Source organism: Triturus cristatus, chromosome 8, assembly GCF_964204655.1.
Source record: "Triturus cristatus chromosome 8, aTriCri1.1, whole genome shotgun sequence".
NCBI classification, from domain to species: domain Eukaryota; kingdom Metazoa; phylum Chordata; class Amphibia; order Caudata; family Salamandridae; genus Triturus; species Triturus cristatus.
In genome coordinates, this window is record NC_140591.1 from 186,051,672 (window position 1) to 186,075,740 (window position 24,069).

Sequence of the window (24,069 nt, forward strand, 5' to 3'; positions counted from 1 at the left end):
TAAATCGTCATCAGTGTCATAGACAAGTACGTTTTTCCGGCATACCTTTGTTTTTTATTGTCTTTATTTGCGTTGTTTCTTGGGCTGTAAATCCAGTACTATTCTTCATAGAGCAGTGACATTTAAAATATGCTGTGTTAGAAATGTACTATGCAGTGCACCACTAAAAGCAGGGTAATGAGGAAGACATCTTATATATCTTGCAGTTTATTTATCTGACATATGGAGAACATTTAAACTGCTCTGGATTCCAGTACTTTCAGTATTTGGAGTCCTTGCAGACTGTCCGATTCCTCTGAGTTCCCATGATGTCTTCAAGAAAAACAGTTTGCAGCAGCTGGCTTTTCATCAGGTCTAGCAAACTCCCCACTGCAGACTCAGACCTCGCTATCCCAGTGGGCCTAGATTTGGGGCAAGTCCTTCATAGTAGAAATATATTCAAGAGGTATGACCAATGCTTCCATTGTTCCTCTTCAGATAGATTGGGATAGCCAAAGCCTTGGAAAGATTTCCTTTGTGGTCCAGTTTCAAGTCTTGAGCTTGTATGCAAGATTGGTGAAGGTGAAATGTTTGCTTGCTGCCAGTAAAAACGTATCTAAATTTTTGTGAGATTTGTTTTCATATCAATCAAGTCTAATTTAAAGCGTATGGGGAAAAAATTCAAATTGCAGCAAACTTCTCTCTTGAAAATAAACTAAACAAGCCCATCTATGAGAACAAATGTATTTCTCATCTCTCAGTGAATCAACAAATTAGTCTCAAGCAGACTTCTTGAGATATTACAGCAGGCAAAGCCATATCCTTCTTTGGATTTGTGGGGTTAAGGCAAAAATGTACACTGAAAAAATCCTATTCATTTCTCCCACTTCAAGAGTTTATTTAGGTTACGGGGACGTGGCCAAGCACCTAAGATGGCGGACGCGTTTTGATCGCGCTCCACACCCTTTCCCCCATTTATCCTGACCATCGCTGCATCCATCTGTCAATCTTGACACTGCAGATGTGGACGGCGTGTGTGCACACCTGTGGCACCCAGCAGAGGGATCTCTGCCCCCATAGCACCATCAGAGGCAGTGCCCTGGAAGGTGCGGCCTACTCCTAGCGGGGATACCAGTCCTGACCTGCTCCTTCCTTGATTCGCGGCCCTCGCTGAGGGCTCTGAGCTGGGACCTTCGTCCCTCTGTCACCGGAGCGGTTCGCCTGCTGTGCGCAGTGGTGGCATCCAGGCCTGGAACAGGGACAAGCAGGCCCCCGCGGGCGGCGGCCTGCTTCGTCATCGGGTTTCGACCCTCCCTGAGAGCCTGAAGCTGGGACTGAGACCCCCGCCCCCTCCATCCCCGGGGAGCGGCATCGGCCCATTGCTAAACATGATCCTGACGTGGCATCCAGGGGAGTCACGCAGCCAGCGCGCGGGACAGGCTCAAGTTTGAGCAGTTCCGGGAGGGAGCGGACCAGAGCCAGCGACGCACTGCTGAGCAACGTAGGCCCGGCGGAGGGCCGCAATGGATATCGCAGAGACTCCTTGCCTGTTTTGCTGCACCACAGGCCCCCCGCTGCCTCTCGCTACTTCCGAGGGCCTCTAGCAGAGCATCAACGAAGTAAGTAGACCTGCACAGTGTGTTGGCAGCATTTGTCCTTGAGAGGGGGGCACGGAGGTCGGTCGGGCCTAGGCCCCCCATGCAGGCACGTCATTTGGGTGAAGGCGAGGCCTATACCAGCGTTGCTACCCTGAGGAGCTGATAGAGAACGACCACAGAGGGCCGCATGAGGGTCATATCGGGCCTGGGCTGTTCCTCATTTCGCCTGCTTTGACCACTGGGTCCTCCGTGTCGGAGTGACCCGGGGGCGGACAGGCCTGGCCTCCCCGTGCTGCACAGGGCAGATAGCAGCACAGTGGTGTTAGGAGCGAGAAAGCCACGTGGCGTGATGTGTCGGATCAGCTCGGGTCGCTTCGGGCCCAGGCACTGCCTACGCAACCCTGATCCCCATGCTCACCCTTTCGCTTGCCTGGCTTGCCTCTCTACACTCACCCTACTGGGAGTGCTGCTACTGTGGGTCTGTGACTTCATGCGTGGGGTCAGACCCAGGGACAAAAGTGGAAGGCACTTCATGCTTCACTGCTTCAGCCTGAGGTGCCACACGACGAGAGCAGAAAAGGCACTGTTCCGGATTCATCTATATTCCTCATTGCGTATTCCCATTGCGGAGAGCGGCTTGGGGAGGCCAGGTGTCCTTCCAACTGGCACGACTTGCCCACTGCCTCGGGGCCAATAGGCATCCAGCCGCGGTGCGTCCCTGGCTGAACTGGAGCAAAATCACCTAGGGCACCTATTTTAGCTCACGAGTGGCATCAGCAGTCTGCCTTCCTCTCGCAGCCTCAACAGTCAGGGCCACCACGTGAGCTGCTCCCTATGCCCAGCGCAAAGCAGTTGGCTGTGGGCCGTCTTCGTTCTGCCACCTTCCAGGAGGGGCCACCTCAGGGTGCAACCGGGGGAGAAGTTGGAGGACTGGGGAAGTCAGCAGATCCTAACCGATCGGACCTTTCGGCTAAGCTGGACTTAGTGCAGGCTGCGGTGGAACGAATAGTCACAACACTGGACCAAACCTGCACCTCTCCTGAAGGTAGAATGGACAGCATCTCCTCCAACTTTACGCTTTTGCGGGCGGACCATCAGTAACTGACTGAGCGCATACATGAGGCTGAGGTTACACTTGCGGACCTGCAACCTAAATCTCGTAATCACACTGTAACCTTACAGGACCTACTGGACCGGGTCTGCACTCTTGAAGAGAAACTAGATGACACGGAGGGTTGCTCGCGTTGAAATAATGTGCGCGTGATCAGCCTATCGGAGGGGATAGAGGGACGAGACGCGGTGGGTTACACACAAACCTGGCTAAAAGAGTTACTCCCCCATGGAACTCTCTCCCCCCAGTTTGTTGGTGAACGAGCACACAGGGTCCCTACTCTTAGACCACCCCCTGGTACTAACTCACGTCCCTTCCTCATCTCTCTGTTAAACTTCCGGGATCGAGATGCGATACTGAGAGAGGTGGGGAGACCCGGGGCCCAAGGTACAAATTGTCTCAGTCTCACTCTTCCCAGACTACACGGTCCTGGTGCAGAAGAGACACGCCAACTTTAGAGCAGTGAAACGCCAGCTGAGAGCTCAAGATCTACAATATTCACTGCTATTCCCCGCCCGCCTCCGGGTTACTCACAATGGTACTGCTCACTTCTTCGATTCCCCTCCTACGCCTGGGACTGGCTGGAAGAAAATGGACTAGCGACGGCTTCTAGGCCACAAGAAGACCCCTCGGTGCAGAAGAGGAACAGGCACGGTCGTCGGAGGGGCAGAGGACCACAGTGACAGATCTCGCCGGTCAATGCCCCAGATCCAGAACAGATCCTATCGGAACGCCAAGACGCACTGTATATTGCATCAACCCTCCAATCCACAAGGTCACCATCAGTGTCCGTTTCCCCGCCCTCAAGATCCAGGGCCAACGCTGACTCCTTGCCGGCTTGGTCTGCCGACTCGGGCTCTCCTCACCCCCAGATGGCACGCCTCAAACATCGGACGATATTATTTAACTACACTGTTTGTATTAGTTATGTAATTGTTCCTCAGGCTCACAGTCTGGTGCCCCTCGTCGCATGCTAGTGTCACGATACACATACAGCTGATGCCAGCTCTTGGCATTCCATAATTGGGGGATAGGCCACCAATAGCTATCCCTCGTTCACGTATCCCCTTCACGGTCAACATCTGACTACGCATTAGTTGCCATGCTTAGGCACACCTGTTTGGGTCAATCCCCGTTTGGGATTCACTCTTCTATAGTTCCTCAAACTAGATTGAGTATTATTGTTTTTCCCTGTGTGGTTGTTGCCATTCCTAGTGACCTGAGGCCTCTCTGCACAAGGCTACGCAGTGCATCTGCTCTACTGGCTGCGCCCTATAGACCCGCTCCGGACACATGACCAGCATTAACATCATCTCCTGGAACGTTAAGGGAATCCACACCCCTGCGCTCAGGTATTCCATATACGCATACTTATGGCGCAGGTCCGCCGGGATTGCTTTACTACAAGAGACACACCTGACGAGTCTAGAAGCTGACAGACTTCGACGCCGTTAGAGCGGGCATGTGTACAGCACTAACTATTCATCCCAGGCTAGAGGAGCCCTGATATGGGTGAGGGCGGGTACCCCATGGGAGGAGGAGGAGGTGGTGCTCGATCCTGCAGAGCGCTATATTTGCATTAAGGGTAGACTCAGCGGGCAGACTCTACTGCTAGGCTCAATTTATGCGCCCAACACTGATAAGAGCGCATTCCTTAGCAGCCTTTCCACCATGTTATCCAGATGGGGGGATGTCCCGTGGCTACTGGGCGGGAAATTCAATTTGGTACTAGACGTATCACTTGACCGCTCCTTCACACCCCTTACCCGCACTTCAGCCTCATCGAACGCACAAGCATTGCGCACCTGGCTGGGGCACCGGCCCTTAACGGATGTGTGGCGTGCGTGCAACCCTGACTCGCGGATATATTCCTTCTACTCATCAGTTCATGATCTCCATGTGCGGCTGGATCGCATCCTGGCTTCAGCTGCACTGCTCCCCTTAATACGAGATCCAGGTTATCTGGGTTCTACCCATTCAGATCATAATCCACAGATCATGGCACTAAATTGGGAGGAGGGAGCTCCTCCGATCCCAACCTGATTGCTGCAGATAGCCACGCTGGAGGAGCAGGCCTGCCGCAGCTCCTTGGAAACAGCGCTACTAGGATATTCCAAGCACAATGTCGGCTTCACAAGCTCCCCCCTTACAGAATGGGAGGCCTTTAAGGTCACAGCTAGAGAGCACTGTCTGGGCCTTATATGGAACATCTGCAATCAATTGGACACCTCCCTTGCCTCTATTGAGCAGAGACTCCTCCATTGGGAATCCTAGTCGGCCGCATGCCCTGAGGCAAAGACACAATTAGATGCTATGCATGCGGAACGGCTAGAACTCCTAGAAAAGCTGTGCTGTCATAATTATCTAGCTCACTCAGCTCGCACCCACACGTCATCTGACAAGGCGGGAACACTGCTCGCTCTCCTTAGTAGACAGGAGCACCCACGCATTCCCATACATGCCATTAGGGACGAGCTAGGGCTGATGAGGTACACGCAACTGGACATTCACACGGCCATAACTAAGCATTGTGCAACACTTTATGCATCCAGCGCGCAGGGAGACTCCCTCCAATTAGTTAACTTTCTGGACTCTGTTGAGCTACCTACCCTATCCATTGATCAACACCTAGATTTGGATTCCCCCTTGTCAGTTGACGAAATCTGGGAAGCACTCGTGTCACTGGCATTGGGGAAGAAGCCAGGCCCAGACGGGCTTACTACAGAGTTGTACAAGACGTAAGCGGAGACCCTGGTACCGTGTCTACATGCACTCTACACTTCTGCGTTGGACAACTCAGCCCTCCCTCCCTCTTTGTGCACTGCTAACGTGGTCTCCTTGTTGAAGCCAGGCAAGGAATCAACGGCCATGGGGTCTTACAGACCCCTAGCGATCAATCACACGAATTATAAAATTCTAGCGAAAGCCCTCGCTAACCGACTAGCTTCCTACGTGCCCACTTTAGTACACGTAGACCAGAACGGATTTGTTCCGGCCCGGAACACCTCGCTCAACCTCCGCTGCTACTTCAGAGTGGCAGAGTATGCTCCTCTGGACTGGCCTTGCGCAGGCTGCCTGGTACTCAACCTCGAGAGAGCCTTTGACTCTCTTGAGTGGGACTATCTCTTTGCAGTGCTGCCCGAGTTTGGCATATGCTCTTCCTTTATTAACATGGTCAAGCTACTATATAAGCGCCCAATGATCGGAGGGAAAACTGGGCCCTATATTTCGGACTCTATTCGAGTGAGCCGTGGGACTTGTCAGGGCTGCCCGCTCTCCCCACTTCTCTTCTCCCTGATGGTGGATCCCCTGGTGGCATACATCCGTGCTCGAGTAGACATGGGCATTCCTCTGGGCAACGGCACTCGTACAATCTACTTGTATGCTGATGATATCTTGTTACATGTAAGATGTTTACTCCTTCCCATCCTCGCTAGACTCAGCACTTTCACTATTTGCCACAGTATCAGGGCTGAAGGTCAATGCGGCGAAGTCCATCCTCTTCCCATTCTCATCGGCCACTTCAGACCCTGGATACTCACTCGTCGAAGTCCCAGTGACGTGGTGTGTTGATACATTCCGCTACCTGGGTGTCCGAGTATATCGGAATAAAGCCGATCTGTTTAAAGGAAACATTATCAGGGCGACCTCCGCTATCCACTCGCAGATGAATTTCTGGAACAACTCTCCCACTGTCTATCTCAAGTAGAGTGGCCCTTACGAAGATGGTGATCCTCCCACGACTTCTTTACTATTTCACCACCCTGCCTCTCTACATCCCCCCTCCTACTTTGACAAGTTGGAAACTATGGTCAGGGATTTTCTATGGGGGACGTCTGGACATAGGGTCTCCATCAGGAAGCTTTATCTACCAGCGAGACAAGGCGGGCTTGCGGTGCCTAATCTCGAGCACTATTCGCCTAGCTGCCCAGCTGCAATGGGTAGCCAGATGGCTAGCTTCACGTCACCTGTCAGATACAGCCACATTGCAACCACCAATGTCGCTCCACACCCTACTTTTCATGTTTCACCAGTGCGCGAATGCCAGGAAAACAAGCTCTTGGGTACTTTCCATAGCACACAAATGTTACCACACAAGCCGACATCACTCACGACATATGCCCGGCTATTCCTCTACTAGGAACACCGGGGGGGGGGGTTGCTTACCACGTCAGTGGAGTTGCTCAGCAGGTACGCGGTGGACATTCGTGACACAGGAGACCTCTTTAGAGACGGCACTTAAATCCCATATGCAGATCTAATTTCAGAAGAGGGCCTCTTCCCGGAGCATTGCCTATTACACTGCCCGCTCATAACTTCACTCACCTGTCGGTGGGGTAGCTTAACAACAGAGCCTCCCATTCACCACCTGATTCAGTACTTACATATAATGGGCGAAGGGGGACATGTTATACGCTGGTTCGCATCGTCCCTGCATCAACACACGGCGATCTCACTGACCCCCCTAAAACAGTATTGGGAAGAAGACCTAGGGCGTACCTTTTCGGAGAAGGAATGGGCGGCAGTACTAGAAGGCCTGACACACGTTCCTCTTAACCAACGCTTTAGACAGATTCAGTACTTTATTCTACATCGAGTATACCTCTCCCCTGCCCAGATAAATAAGTATTTCCACTGCACTGACACAGAATGCCCCAGATGCTATTTGCCCATTGCGGCGCTACTGCACATGCTGTGGCAATGCCCTGCCCTGGTAAAGTACTGGACCGACATAGTGACCACTTTAGCCCGCTGCACCATGTGCGACATCACTTTTCACTGGTAGGTATATATTTTGCACCTCTTTAAGAGGTGCAGGAAATACAGGACCACCTCACGATTCTTGGATCTGAGACTAGTCAAAGCAAAACGCCTGACCACTAAAAGATGGAAGGTGCCGGTAGCACCTCATGCACAAGCCTGGTGCCGCTCCTTGCTCAATTGGGCCAGGGCGGAGGGCGTGGCTCTGCAAAGGGAAGACCTGCTGGTACTTCGCAAGTTTCCCCTAGCTAGTGGTTGGGGGGATATTGTAAACGTTCTGCAGGGGATTGGATGCACCCGCTGAGGATGCACAAGAGGAGGCGGAAGCTTAGACGGCTCTAATACCACAAACTGCTATCGCTACCGCGGCGTCTCATGTGGGGCAGCATCCCTTAATCCCTACTCAGCCAGGCATATCAAAGGAACCTAATGCACACTACAAGCAGATAAATACCTGATGTAACACCTTGTGGCTATAGGTCCCGGGCGGTTATCCCCACCCCTTTGTTGAGTTATTTTGTCCTCATTTTGTTGAACCCTACGCCCAGTGTTCAGTGATGCATTGCCCCGCACACAGATCAGCAATGAACTACACATCATGATGACAACTATGTGTTACACTTTCATTCAGGTGTCCTAACGCTGTGGACTTCGTTCATCCCACACGCAGAACGCATTAAGCATTTACTATCACCGCGGTGTCCTCAATAATTGACAAGCCAAAGTATTTTCTCTTGATATACAGTGTTGTTGATCTATTGTTGTAATGCTTCGTTAAAGTTGAAAATGACAATGACAATAAAAAGATTTAAACAGCAAAAAAGAGTTTATTTAGGTTACTAGGCCTGCAGTGTGACACGCTAAGTCTCGGGACATATTTCTGGTTAATGAGTATTAAAAACATATATTACACCGACCAACCAGCCATACATGTATAGAGGCCTCTGCATCTTCAGTCTCCTTACAAAATGAGGGTTTTGATCTGAAGTCCGGACTGCATGTCAAGGAAGGCCCGAACTAGCAGAGGCTGCAGTGGAAATGAATGGAAATACATTTTACACGGAGCATTCGGTGACTGCGTGCAGTTTAGCAGGATTCAGACTACAGCAGAGATCAAACTAGAAAATCAGTGACCAAAACAACAGAGGACAGTGTGTCCAACTGTTGCCGTGTTGTATAAATATTATGCTGAAAACAGAATTTCAAACCGACAGATCCCAACACAGAATACAGATTAATGAATTGGAACTTATAGAATGGAATATTACATTTTGCAAGCACGGTTTCTACTCTCAAAGGTATTTATGCAGCTGCGCTTGCGACTACAGTTAGGCTACTTTCACGTAAAATGCCGTTTGTGTGGTCGAGAGAGTGCCGCACCTTATGGATTTCTAGAGATAAGTTGGTAATTACAATGTAACAAGCTTACACTCCCACTCTGCAACATTGAGCCTCCCAAATGGGATGCAATGAATCTTGGTCCTGGTAGTTCGACCTTCTATGGGCATGCTATACACCAAACATGATTTCTCTCCTCTTCAGCATACTTGTCGTCCCATCATAGTCTTGGCATTAGGGCTAAACGGGCCATCAGACTGCAGAAATTTGCGACAGCATTCAGCACTTTTTTTGCGAGGTGGTGCTTCCCGGAAAGTGGCAGGGCCACGCTGCAAAAATTAACAGCAAACCATCTTGTTATGCCCTGGGAGGGAGACGCATTCCACAACAAGCCTGGTGCAGAGGAGAATAATCATGGTTGGTGTATAGCATGCCAATAGAATGTCAAACTACCAGGACCAGGATTCATTGCATCCAATTTGGGATGCTCGTTGGGGGCCAAGAACTATATAATTAGTAATTTCCAGCCCTCCTGCAGGACCCAGCACAGCTCCTCTGTGAAGTACCGCGGGACTCCAGTGGGAGCCGTGGTACCACAAAAGCACACATGCTTCAAGAAGTAAAGCTTGCGCAGGAGATGCTAGAGTCAGTGTGGTCTGCAGGTTACTTTTGGGCGTGAGCTGCTCCAAGCATCTCTGTTCTGTCTTGGGTGGCATGCTATATGGAGTCTTGCAGGCCAGAAGATTGTGTCAGGGCTTCACATACACCTGACCTGAGGATTGGTCAGGACATGTCTGGTGGTGAGCAGAGCTTGTTAAAGCGCATCCACCATGTTGGCTGCTCAAGACGCGCCCCGGATTTAGATAAGTCTGTATATTTGAATAGAAATCCGCACTGTCGGTCATCCACTGCTTGTGCAGCACTTCATGTCAATATGTTTCCTTCTGACTAAGTGCATTCTGTGCTATATTCTCCTTTTGAAGTCTCGAATATCTCTATAATTTGAGAAGTCCCACATCGATCATCACTTTAATTCTGCCTTGCAACATTCCTCTTCATTACTACAGTCTTTGTATGCTGGTTCTTCTCACCCCTCCTTGGAAATCTCCACTGGCTCTCTATGTATAAATGAGCTTTATTTAAGACCCTTTGCTTTGCCTCCAAAGCTTTGCGTAACTGAAGGGCACTCAGTCTGAACACGAAGATCTCCTTATACCACTCTACGCCTGTTATGCCGATGACCAACTCAGCCTGGCTTTCATCCCACACATCACTCGCACTAGACCTGCGGGCCGATCTTTCTCATATTTGGCAGCAAATAATTGAAACAATCTTCCTTTATTCCTTCGCCAACTTTCCAGTTTCCCCCTTTACAGGAAACTACTCACAACCTGGCTCTTTAATAAAGCTGTCTAGATCTCTTGTGTTCAGTGAGAGTTTCCTTTCCAGTGCCATGACACACCAAGAGGGTAAAGGTTATGGCTTACAAATCAAAATAACAAATAAGGCAGCCATATCCCATAGTTGACTTTGAAATTCATTGTCTTCAAGGAGGTACTTTGGTAGTAAAGTCTTGTACACAGAACTGAACTCTGTTTTTGCCTCTGCGGCACTAAGACACCCTATTCAGTGGCCCTTTTCCCCTATCAGAGATCACCCACACTATTATTTTTGCAAGTAGTGCAAGGAACCCTGAAAATACTTGTTTGCATAAATATTTTTGCTCCATTACGTTACAACCTGTTTGTTTGATCCAGTTTTAGATGTCCAGGGAAGGGACACCACGTGATTGGCAGCTAAGGAAACCTTTGAAATAAAGCCCCTTTTTGCTGTAGTGTTGTGTCGAGACTGACTCCCCATCTTGGTATGAAAGTCTTGGGCACCGTGCGATTTAGCCTAACTCTGTGTCTGGCTGCATTGCTGCAGGCTCATAACACAGTGATAAGTAGAACATGTCCTGACCTGCTGGTATGGTTAATGAGGCATTCTCTTGGTCTACCGTGGTGATTCAGGGAGGCTGTATTCTGGAGTAAAGCCTATCTAATCTTGTTGGCACCCTCTCTTACAGCTCCCTCTTCATGAAACCTATTGGGCAGAGGCGTTTTGGGCAGCCTCTCTAACACTGGAGCAGCAGCAGAAACAGGATTATGTGACGCCCCCTCCCCCCACTTGCTCTCACTCCAGGCCTGTGAGGACCAGGTGTGTACACTGCTACCCTCTGGCTCTTCCTCTTTCTGTCTTGGATGCCTTGAATGCCAAACTAAAGTCCAACTAGTCTACTCTAGCTCTCTCCAAAGCTCCTTCCCACCTCCTTGTGTCCCCATTGCTGCCCCTGATAGCAAAGGTCTGCCCGCCCTAGTGCCACCTCTTTTGTGTCTTTCGGCACAGCTGTAGCCAGACTAGCTGGCCTCTTTGGGTCCACAGCTAAACATCCAGCAGCACTTTCAGAGATGGGAGAGGCTTCAAATGACCGATTTCTAGGTCTCCTCTAGAAACGTATATCCTGATGCGAAGGGTAAAACCGCCATGTACAGGGCCCCTGACACAAGCATTGGAATTTTTAGGTGCATACTGAGGCCTTTGAGGCTTTAAGCATTAAAACACTGTTAGAGAATGAGGAAATCTGTGTTCTTGTGGCAACCTCGGCTCCAGCGTCCAGATCTTCATGCATGCTCAGGAAATCTGGAAGAGGTCACATTCCAAGAAAGCACCTCAAAATGCTTGCCAACAAGGATCAGGCACCCAAGCCCATCTGTCCCTATCCTCTCAGTGGTGTAAAATGGCTTTCATATATTGTTGCCCAGTACCACACTACGTCTCCTGTAGCCAGCACCATCAGAACTTCTGGATTTAGACAATTGTTTTCTTTTTTTAGCAAGCAATAGAAATAGGCAACACTTTGGAAAATCCACTATTTTCTTTTAATGAAAAAGCGTTGACAACATTGCCTTTTCTTGGAGTTTTGCAATCTTATCTCGTCTTCCCCCTGCATTTAAAAATGCTGTCTTTGGCACAGGCTTTGGTAGCTGGCTAGAAAATAATTGTATTTTAGGGACCTCTGAGGGTGTACTTACTTTCAGGTATTCATCCAGCAGGAACACAGGAAGTTGTTATGCTTCACATTGGGAAAGCAACACTATCATTACAGGATACCACCCATCAGATTCTAGCGCTTCACCAACATCCTGACCCAATAGTTACCTTTTTGTAGCTGCGGCAGAAGAGCCAATACTAAGCCTATCTGAATACTTACCTAATCAAAGTTTCATCAATGGATTTAGCACATTCCAACCTTGCCCTTATATTCAGAATCTTATGAGATCATGGGTTTCCTCCTACGAAGATTATTGAACATCAGTCAGGCTGTGTTCTACTTCCTACCAAACAATGACGTGCTATTTTGGTGGTTTCAGATGAATATTGTACTAAAAGCGTTTTGTATTGAGATGGTCCCCTAGTATCACAGTCCACCTGAAGCCCTTGTATCTGACCCTACAGAAAACCAGGATCAGTTCCTGGAAGGTCAGTTCAAGCCTGGCCCACTGTACCCAGTCCTTAAGTCAACCCTGGGATGAATGGTCCATGATGCCAACCTTCTGGTGGGATACCGCTTCTGCCACACATTATCACAGACAACTCACCAGAGGTCAAGTAATGGGCTCGCTGTTGGGTTCGCATAGGCAGTTCCTATGGAAGGGGGGCAGTGAGTACCTTTAAATAATCCTGTTGAAGCTGAAACTGTTTTTTCAACCCTAAAACCCTCCTTCTGGTGTGCAGTCTCAGATTAGTGATTGTCCATATGGACAACACTATGGCCCTCTTCTATATTCGAAAGAAACAGAAACTTATTCCTCCCAACTCTTCCAAGTGCCATTAGACATTTTACAGCTGGCCGTCACTATGGGCATGTTTCGGACAGCTTCCCACTCGAACAGAGGTTTGCTACCAGGGAGCAAATAGTTAGAGCAGGCATTGCCATTTCTTTCCTGAAGCCTGGGAAATCCATTCAGAAGTTCTTAAGTGCATTGTGAAAGCTTGGGGATATCCGGTCTTTAGTGGTGTCACAAGACCACGGCTGGTGTGGGGCGAGATGTTTGTTTCAGGATGAGGATGGCATTGGAGAGGAAAGTTCCTGTATGGCATATCTCTGTCCTCCCAGATTTCAAGACTCCTTCAGAAAATGAAGGAAGCGGTGGGTCTAATTTGGTCTGGTTCTCAGACTTCTTGCATCTTTACAGGAACCTCTTAATTTGGATTCCTGCCCACCTATGTGCCATCACTCACCTTTTGTCTGATTCCTGTGCAGCGAGTCTATCTCTTCACCTATTTCGTATTTTATGGCAGCTTTCTGGTCTCCACAAGAGAATGGTACAAGAACGCGTACGTAATGTTCTCTTACTGGGCCCTGCTAAGCAATAGTATCCTGCTCACTTGCTAGTAGGCCTTGTCTTGTACTTTATTTTTTACCTCTGAACCATACACCATGATCTGTTGGCACAGAGTAATCCTGGGAACATTTGCCACTTTTTCTCCAAGGTATTGACGGAGTATCACGTCTGAGGTAATTTGTTTGTACTTTTTTTCCCATGCTTTTCATGCCTCAAGGAAACAAAGCATTACCTTTACGTCACACCCATCTAACAGTTTAACTTGGATGAAATATTGGCAACTGTTTGTGACCTTGTGAGTCAGTGGGGTTAAGATCACCATTGCTAGATGGACTGTGTCCTGCATTTCCCACTACACAAGACAGACTTTCCAGAGCTAGCACAGCTTCATCGGCGTTCCCCACGCAAGCACTTGTCAAATAAATACTCAAGCTGCTACCCTGGCTCCCTCCCTCATTGCGCTGTTGACACTTCCTTCTGAGTCAATGTGCAGTGAGTCTGTTTACTTAAATTTACTAACAGCCTATCAGAACCGGGCAGTGCTGCAGGCGGCCCCTCCTCTGTGATGTGGACTCTACCAGAAGATTCAGAGTGAGGGAGTACCAGTATGTTCGAGGCATGTGGGCTGCTGAATTCATATCTGTGCATAGATCGCCGCCTAGTGTTGGGTCCGGATGATTGCACATTGTTGTCCTGGAAGAGTCTTCGAAGTATCACGAGATAGGTGGCTCCTCCCCTGGACTACAGTGCGCATGGGCATCCTCTCCATCCTCAGATTGTTTTTTTCCGCCATTGGGTTCGGATGTGCTTATCTTAGCTCAAGTTAGGAAAACTTTATTTAAGGCCAAAAGCCTTTAGGTATCGTCGGTATTGTTTGTGTTCGGTATCGACAAATATTTAGACTGGTTCTCGGATTTATTCACACTTCTCGGACCTAGTTTCGGTCCGAACATCGATCGACGTTCGAGGATGGAATCGAGGACTCCCTTCAAGAGATGTCCTTTATGTCATGCGAAATATCCACACATCGATGTCCATTCGGTGTGTAACAAATGTTTATCACCGGATCATGATGAGTCAAGGTGTATGGCCTGCGCCCGGTTCCGGTCAAAGAGGACACTTCGGAATCGACGGGCGGCTAGATTGGAGGCCAAACAATCGGCGCCTAACCCGGTTAACATATTCAGCACAGAGGATGAGGAAGTCGAGAGCGTCGAAGAGATAGACTCGAGCCATGCTTCGGAGCATGAATCCCGATCTGACGACGATGATGAGGTGATCTTCGAGAACGAAGACGTCGTCGACGAGGTAGGAGACGACGATGAGGCCCTTGGGGCCGAGGAAGATAGCTCGGGCGAGGAGCTAGGCCAATCCGTCGATGCGGAGGCCGAAGGACACAGTCTTGATAAGGCTCAGGTCGAGGGATCGCCTGCGGGCCTTACCCAAGATCAGTCGGATCGTTCTACAGCCCCGCCTGAAGGCCCGGCTTCGAACATTTCAAAAGAGCCAACACTATCAAAAAAGACTGGATTCGATTCAGTGAAAGCGAAACCAAAACCAGCACCGGTCAAATCGAAACCGAAAGTGCAACTGGTTCACGTCGGATCGAAGGCATCGAAGCCCTCCAATCCGTCGACACAGAAAAGGGACATCGGAGCCGACCAAAGAAAGAAGGACTTCGGTACCGAGAGGACAAAAAAGGGCTTCGGCACCGAGACACAGAAGAAGGCCCTCGGTCCCGAGAGGACGCAACGGCCTATGGCACCGAAGGTTGGAGCACCGACCACCAAGGTCACGGTGGTCGATCCGACTACGTCCACACCGAAGAGTGCGGCTGCCAAAATATCGAATCAACCAGGCGTCGATCCCAAACTTCGGATCGAAAACCCGAAGGCTGGGAGGAAACCGGAGACTGCGTCGAGGCCTGTCTCCAAAGAGCCTATCGGTTCCAAAGCACCGTCTGCATTCACGTTGCAACAGGTGTGGGAGTCCCTACAGCGCATCAGGGAACGGGCAACCCTCGAACCAAAAACAGGTCCCGAACCACACATAGTCGCCAAAGCTCACTCGGCGCCGGCACCGATCAAGTTTGGATTGCCGAAGATGTTCGAACTTAGGAGGAGTCTCGAACAACCACGAGCAGTGACCACGGAAAGAACCGATGTCGAGGACTTGCAGGACCAGTTTATCGACGCCGACACTGGTAGGCTGTTGTTCCGCAAGCGGAGGATTGTTCCAGAGAAGGCTTTGGACTCCTACAAGATTCCACTAAAAAGGAAACTGGCATCAGGTTCGACGCTAGTGCTTGTAGAAACATTCCACACCTATCATCAGGAACCACCATCCTTTTCTCCTACACACTCGGAACAGGATGCAGGAGAGGGCTATATTGGGGATGATACCACTTATCCTGTGGATGATGACCCTGATAACCAACAGCAAGACCATGATCAAGCATGGGGAGACCCTACTGACCAAGGTGACCCACTAGATGCTTCTGACACTCATCTTTACAATATCAAACCATCTCCCACTGAAGATACTGCTGCTTTTAACGCCCTCATTGAAAGGGCAGCTGCCAATCACGGAGTGGAACTCCATTCTGATTCTGTGGAGGAGGATTTCTTGGTGGACACGTTCTCCACATCAGAAAGAACGGTCAAGACTCTACCAATGCTGAAAGGGGTTCTTAAACATGCTAAGGACATCTTTAAGGAAACCACCAGGGCACGGGTATTGAACCCCAGAATAGAGAAGAAATACAAACCTGCACCCGGAGACCCCATGTACATTAAGGGTCAATTGCCGTTGGACTCCATGGTAGTTTCTAATGCTCGCAAGAGAGCTAACTCGCAGACTACAGGTGATGCTCCTCCTCCAGACAAGGAGTCCAAAGTGCTAGAAACATCAGGCAAAAGGGTAGCAGCACAAGCAGCAAACATCTGGCGCATTGCCAACACTCAGGCACTCCTGGCCCGATACGACAGGTCACACTACGATACACTAGAAACACTGCTAGAACACCTACCAGATGAATACAAAGATGGAGCGGAGCTCCTCATCAGAGAGGGACAACTCATTACAAATGCGTCCATCAAATGCGCACTGGATGCAGCTGACACTGCAGCAAGGGCAATCAACACTAGTGTGATGTTGCGGAGGCACGCATGGCTGAGAATATCAGGCTTCAAACCTGAGATTCAAAATAATATCTTGAATCAACCAGTCAACCCAGACTTTTTATTTGGCCCCGAGGTTGACACTACACTAGAAAAGATTAAAAAGGACACTGAAACTGCGAAATCTATGGGGGCTCTACAGTCGCAGCAGTTTCGGAGTGGCTCCTTTCGTCGCCCCGGGAATAGAGGAGCAACTAGAGGTCAGGGGTCCCAGCAGCAGTACAGTAAAGGAGGTACCCAGAGTACCTATAATAAAAACAATAGGGGCGGATATCGTGGATCCAGCACCAAAGGCAGAGGACGAGGACACAACAACACCAGGTCCTCCGCCAATAACAAACAGTGACGTCTTGTCGCTGCCCCCCGCCCACATAACACCAGTCGGGGGGAGACTCCAACAGTTCCTGCCAGTCTGGAGATCCATCACCACAGACAGGTGGATCAGAGAAATTGTCCAGTACGGTTATTGTCTGGAATTAACATCCAATCCACCCAACATACCACCAAGACACCGTCCTATGTCCGCAGAGCACTTGACATTATTGCAGCAAGAAGTACTAAGTATGCTGCAAAAAGGAGCCATAGAGCTCGTGCCTATGGAACAGCGGGGGTCAGGGGTGTACTCTCTGTACTTCTTAATCCCAAAAAAGGACAGGTCTTTACGACCTATACTAGACCTCCGCCCCCTCAACCAATACATTCTATCAGCGCATTTTCATATGCTCACCCTCCAGCAGGTTCTGCCGTTACTCAGTCAGGGAGACTTCCTAGCAACACTAGATTTAAAGGATGCGTATTTCCACATACCCATACACCCATCACACAAAAAATATCTCAGGTTCACTCTTCAGGATCAGCATTATCAGTTCAAAGCACTCCCTTTCGGAGTAACAACAGCGCCCAGAGTCTTTACCAAGTGCCTAGCGACAGTTGCCGCACACTTAAGGAGACAGCACATTCACGTCTTCCCTTACCTGGACGACTGGCTTGTTCAGGCAAAGTCAGCCCAGCAGTGTGCCAGCCACATATCCCACACCATTCACCTTCTTCACAGTCTGGGATTCTCACTGAATTATCCAAAGTCACATCTCCAACCCTCCCACGTACGGCAGTACCTGGGCGCGACTATAGACACTCTGGCTGCCAAAGCTCAGCCAAATTTAGCGAGAATCAACAGCATGCAACTGCTGATAAAAAAGTTCAGACCACAACACTCCCTTCCAGCGCGAGTGTTCATGCAGTTGATAGGCATGATGGCCTCCTGCATCTTCATAGTCCCGCACGCGAGACTACATATGCACCCGCTTCAGGAGTGCTTGGCACGTCAATGGAATCAGACTCAAGGACAGTTGAAAGACCTAGTGGTGGTGAGCGGTCGGGCGTACAACTCTCTGCATTGGTGGAATCCACACAACCTTTGCAAGGGCCGACCGTTCCAAGAGCCTGTTCCACAAATGATACTGACAGCGGACGCGTCTCTCCAGGGATGGGGAGCTCATGTACTCAATTACACAGTGCAGGTACTATGGACGACACAGCAACAAAAGATGCACATCAACCTTCTGGAACTGATGGCTATCTTCCTGGCAATGAAGGCATTCAAAGTAGACTTGTGCAACAAAGTCGTGTTGATCCGGACGGACAACATGACTGCCATGTACTACATACAGAAGCAGGGAGGCACACACTCTCCACAGTTGTCTCATCTGGCTCGGAGCATGTGGAAGTGGGCCATTCAGAGGAACATGTTCCTCATGGCGGAACACCTCCCGGGCAAGGACAACCAGATGGCGGATCTGCTCAGCAGACACAGCCACCAAATGCACGAATGGGAGCTACATCCATCAGTACTCCAACCGTACTTCCAGCAGTGGGGTCATCCAGAGATAGACCTATTCGCCACAAGGGAAAACGCAAAATGCCAAAGCTTTGCCGCCAGGTTTCCGCATCCACAGTCGCAGGGCAATGCGATATGGATGAACTGGTCAGGCAGATTTGCGTACGCTTTTCCCCCAGCGCCATTAATACCGCTAGTGGCACGCAAACTACGGCAACACTCAATGACACTTATCCTGGTTGCTCCAATGTGGGCACGCCAGCTATGGTACACCACGTTACTAGAACTGTCCGTGGTGCCGCCTCAAAGACTGCGGCTCACACCCAAACTTTTAACACGGACCCATGGCGAAATTCAGCACCCAGATCCGCAACAGCTGAACCTGGCGATCTGGCTCCTGAAGTCTTAGAGTTTGGCTACCTGAACCTGCCTCCAGAATGTATGAATATCATCAAGGAGGCCAGGAGATCCACGACCAGAGCTTGCTATGCGGCTAAATAGAAAAGGTTTGTCATTTACTGTAAAAACAATGACATTAATCCGCTGGATGCATCCATTCAGAACATCATCTGTTACCTGTTACACTTATACCGATGCAATCTGGCATACAACTCCATCTGTATACATCTAACCGCAATAGCGGCCTATCTTCAGAACAGGCAGCACCTCTCTTTATTTAAGGTGCCTGCCATCAAAGCCTTCTTAGAGGGACTCAAAAGAGTGATTCCTCTAACTCACCCACCGGCACCAGTGTGGAACCTGAATGTGGTCCTCACCAGATTGATGGGTCCACCTTTTGAACCTCTACATTCATGTGAGATTCAATTCCTCACCTGGAAAGTAGCCTTCTTAGTGGCAATCACTTCGTTGAGAAGAGTTAGTGAACTCCAGGCACTAACCATTCAAGAGCTATTCATACAGGTTCACGCAAACAGAGTTGTACTACGTACTAACCCCACTTTCATGCCTAAAGTGATATCGCAGTTCCACATGAATCAAACTATTGAACTGCCTGTTTTCTTTCCAAATCCAGAAAATGTCACGGAGAGAATGCTCCATACACTAGATGTAAAGAGGGCCCTCATGTACTATATAGACAGAACACAGGATTTTAGGAAAACAAAACAACTGTTCGTTGCCTTTTCTCCACAACACAAGGGCAACGCCATTTCCAAAGCAGGGATAGCAAGATGGATCGTTAAATGTATTCAAATTTGCTTTGAAAAAGCTAAACGCACATTAACGATTCCTCCCAGAGCCCACTCAACACGAAAGTTAGGGGCGTCCATGGCTTTCCTAGGGAATATTCCTTTAGAGGAAATATGTAGAGCAGCCACATGGTCCACTATACATACATTTACAAAACACTACTGTGTAGATGTACATTCAAAACAGCAGGCAGCTGTAGGACAGGCTGTTCTCAAGACCCTTTTTCAGACTGCTGCAGCTGGCACGGGCAGCCGCCGCTAATAGAGGGACTGCTATATAATCTATGCACAGATATGAATTCAGCAGCCCACATGCCTCGAACTGAATATGCTACTTACCAGTATGCATCTGTTCTTGGCATATAGGGCTGCTGACATTCATATCGCCCACCCTCCTCCCCGGCGCCTGTAGCGGCTGCAGCACTCAGAATTACTGTATAGCATGGTCATCACTTACGGTATCTACTCCATCACTGCCACAATGGCGAAAAACAATCTGAGGATGGAGAGGATGCCCATGCGCACTGTAGTCCAGGGGAGGAGCCACCTATCTTGTGATACTTCGAAGACTCTTCCAGGACAACAATGTGCAATCATCCGGACCCAACACTAGGCGGCGATCTATGCACAGATATGAATGTCAGCAGCCCTACATGCCAAGAACAGATGCATACTGGTAAGTAGCATATTCAGTAAGAGTCACCCCTATGGTGAATGGTCTCTGGACTCCCCCATTGTCAGACCCTTCCCACCAGCCCTCCTCTCATAGGATAGAAATAAAACACGTATTGGCTCTTTTGTCAAGAAGGGAACTGTTCACGGTGCGGACAGAGAGCGTGCACCCATCTGCTGTGTATTTGTCTTTGTGGTAACGAGTGCGCAAAGCTGTGTTAAACAGCTCTCCAAGCAGTTTCCAGTCCCACCAGGGGATGTATAAAAAGCTAAAGAACACAACATTTCGAGCATGTACCAGTGAATGTAAGGTAAATGCTAGAGTGCATGTGACCATTATCAATACATTTCTAGCTTAGCATATTTGAGGTTTCATAATTCGCATGTTTCTCTCATGTGAGCTCTAATTTGTTATATTCTAGTCAGTGTACATCAAACTGGTTGATGTCTGTCTAGTAGGTCTGAAGTGTAATTTCTCCAGTGGCTATATTATGGAAAGGTCACACAATAGTCACTCTATCCATGGTTTAGGACATTCTCCATTCGCTGTAGCCAAGTCTTTCTCCTCCTGCGAGGTCTTTCACCTCTTAGTTCCCTGTTGCAACAGAGCCCAGGTGGGAGAGGTAAGCAGAATTGTTCCTTGCAAGTTGACCGTTTCCAGAGCTTTCCTGTGAGCTGTGGCATTCCGGGGAAGAGGATTGCTAAGACCTTCGTTACAAAACCTGTGAGAATTGCCAGGTGGTATTGGTAATTTCGGGTTGCAGCATTAGTTGGACATTCTAACTCATCTCCTGTAGGCCCCTTTGGAATGGGGAATAACACCACCTATTTCTGCCTATAATTCTGGCCTTTTTTCCTGAAACCAATGCCACCAGGTTTAACTGGGAGGATTTGCCTCTGAAATACACCACGGTCCGCCTGCTTGCAGTAATACCAGGGGCCTTGTAGAGCACAAAACTCCTGTTTCTGCCCAAATCCTATTAAGACTCAACTTATAATGAGGTGGTAGTGTTTCCTGTAGAGTTTCCTATGTAGAAACATTTTGTTAATGTTCAGTAAGGATATATACACGGGTTAATTGTTTTGCGATGGTTTCCATTGTACTTTGCAAAGTTCGGAAAAAACGCACACACACTTTCTAGTTCAGAGATGCCCTCTTCCTACATTTCCACTAGGAACGCAGGTGGGAGTGTCTCCAACAAGTCGTGCCCTACTGTCCGTTATTTGTGGCTCTGTGGCTGTGGCTGTGTGCGGCTCCTGTGTGTCTCCTGCGTGATGAAGCATTGTGCCTCAAAACACTGCCCCATTATATTCTTACTGTGAAGAACAGTCTGCAGCCCACAGCGCGCGTGCACTGTTCTAGGAAAGCTTGGCCCCGAGAAGGGCGCTCGCATCTCATCACTCAGCATGAGAAATGTAGTTTTCTAATACCCCTCTTTTCCTGAATCTGGTCGGATTTTGTGCATCCCCACAGGGCTCTCCCAAACCACCAGATAAAATGAATGTGGTGTGGTTTGCTGGTTGTCACGTTCCCCCAGAACGTCGGGGCCTTTGATGGTAAGCAGCGGCCATTGTTTCATGCGGAATGGCGGACACGGGCTGCTTTCAATTTCTGAGGTGCGGGGGTATCCTTGGGGGTAGGCCGACGGCACCGCACGCTGACGTGGGCGTCTGTGTGGATTCACGCCATGGCCGCCCTGGAGCCCGCAGCTCTGCGCAGGAAGCTGCGGCGAGAGGTGAGAGCCAGGTGTGTGGGAAAAAGAAACGAAGAGCGCGGCTATATCTACCTTACAAGTGCGCCAAGAAGTGTGGCCAGGCGCCGCTGCCTCTCTGGTATGGTTTAAGGGTGCGCGCAGTGGCGCTACTGAAAGGGCATCAGTACCTAAGGCAAGGCGGGACCCCTGCGCCTTCTGGAAGCAATGCCAGGGGCTCACAGCCCCATGCTACTGCACAGCCCCGGCACCGCTGCACAGCCCCCCGAGTGGACGGGTGTTGAGAGTCGGAGCCCCCGTTGGAAGGCAGAGGTGTTACCCTACACCCCTGAAAGAGCGGGCGGACTGGCGCGTGGGCGGCTTGCGGAAGCGCAGCATTGAGTACAGGGGGGGGGGGGGGAGTTCTCCCTGCATGCATCTGACGCTCTCCAAGCTGCATCATTTACATCATACCCCCACGTTTGTTTACCGTCTGATGATTGCCATGAGCTTTCTCTGTGTTGTTATATATTTCTTTCCGAGATCACATTCACGTGTGCTTCATAATGCTTAGTTTATATCGCTTCTGTTAAAGTAAGGGGCGCACTACTTCAGTCTCCAGTTGGAAGTTTTGAGACTGGGTGACGCGGAGTCATTTGTTGTGTCTGCCTGGGGGATGTGGTGTGAAGACCAGACCCGGAGTCATCTCCCATCTACTAGTCACTCACAGTGACCTCCTCTCAGAAGAGTTCATTGTGGTGCCGCGGTTTCCTTTGGTGTTTGTGCTTGGTTTATTGGCAGCTCTTGTCTAACATGTCTCAACCTTCCTTTGCAGTGGGAAGCAGGTCCGGCTGGGCAGTGAGGATGGCCCGCTGGCAACCATAGTTGGCGTGGATGACTCGGGCTTCCTTCAGGTCCGCCAGGAAGGCCAGGACATAGTCACCGTGCACCCTGATGGCAACTCCTTCGACATGTTGAAGAACCTCATAATCCCAAAGCGCCAGTAGCCCAAGGGCTGCGGACTATCAATAGCGCAGCGGCACTGAATTACCTGGGGACTCGTTTTGTATGTACCAGCCAATAGTAATTGGCATCTGATCCGAGTTATAGTCAGTCTGGATTTTTATCCAGCACATCTTCCATAATTCGATGCATGAGCAAAGACTTGTCTTGTAAAGTAGACACATTTTTTTTAACAAAAAGCATTTGGGGTAAACCTTAAGGTGGTGGCCACATTATTGAAATTTTTATTTCATTTTTGTTTTATGATAGACCTCGGGGTTAATTTTGATGCACGCTAAACGTTTTATTCTGTTTTCTTTTCAAAAATAAAATAATGTAATTTGTCTGTGGGACCTTACTGCGCTGCTTATTTTTTCCAGGTCCACTGGATTTTTAAAAGTGGTTGAAAGTGCTTGAGTTCTGGTGCTTTATCCACCATAAGAATCTGGAACTCTTGTATGTAGATGCATCATGGAACAAAAGATAACAGGAAGTGACGCACCAAGAGTGACGGACCATGTGGTGCGGGAGCACCCGTCCTGCGGCCTGGTGAGGGTCCGGGTGCCAGTGACGGGGTCCATTGGGCCAAGGGAGGCTCCCCAGACCTGGCTGGGATCAGAAGCAGGGACCGGGCCAGGCGGGTGTGTGGCTGGCTAAGTCTTTTCCTTGCGGAAGTAGGAGTTTGGCCGGGGGTTTTAGTATATATCATCATATGACCAAAAAAATGAAATACTTGTTAGCAATTCCCAGTTACATCCCGAAAAGAGCACGGTGGCCCCAATCCTCTTGCATTGCGTGGAGGATGACAGAGGGGAATCACATCGCTGCGTCTGCACCACAGGGGTATTGGGCTCGCATATTTTCATGCTGTTGCTCCAGTGCGTGTAGTGCAGCAGCACCTGTGGGGGTAAATGAGGCAGAGTGCCCGTTTTTATGTAACCACCCATTTATCCGCTTGCTGCCTCTACACTCCCCTAGCTCACACAGTGCAAGAGGAGAGCCAAGGTTCTTGGAGAGCTTTCATAAAATTCTTAAAAACAAAACAAATACATGTGCAATGCTTGAATTAATCCCGACACTGACCCTGGGCTGCATTCCAGTCCATCGTGCTTTTGCCAGCTATGTCACTACAGACATTGACCAACATTATGTATATCACCCTTGGTCCTACCTCATTAGGACCAATCCTGGCTGCACTGCCAGGCCACGCCCTCTCTGAATGGCGAGCAGCATTAACCCCAGGCCGGCTCCAGCCTTATTGGGCCTCATAGTTGAGATGCAGCTTGAGACCTCTGCCCCAGGGAG

The 24,069-nt window shown here is 49.5% G+C and overlaps 1 protein-coding gene across 2 annotated transcripts in view; it reads left to right on the forward strand.

Moving 5' to 3' along the window:
* Window positions 1-23,110, forward strand: part of HLCS (holocarboxylase synthetase) — an 862,037-nt gene extending 838,927 nt beyond the window's left edge. For both annotated transcript variants that reach the window (XM_085621286.1, XM_085621285.1), the window contains exon 11: window positions 22,598-23,110. In XM_085621286.1, the coding sequence (XP_085477412.1) occupies window positions 22,598-22,769 (172 nt within the window). In that variant the 3' untranslated portion in view covers window positions 22,770-23,110. The remainder of the gene's footprint in view (window positions 1-22,597) is intronic.
* The last annotated feature ends 959 nt before the right edge of the window (window positions 23,111-24,069 follow it).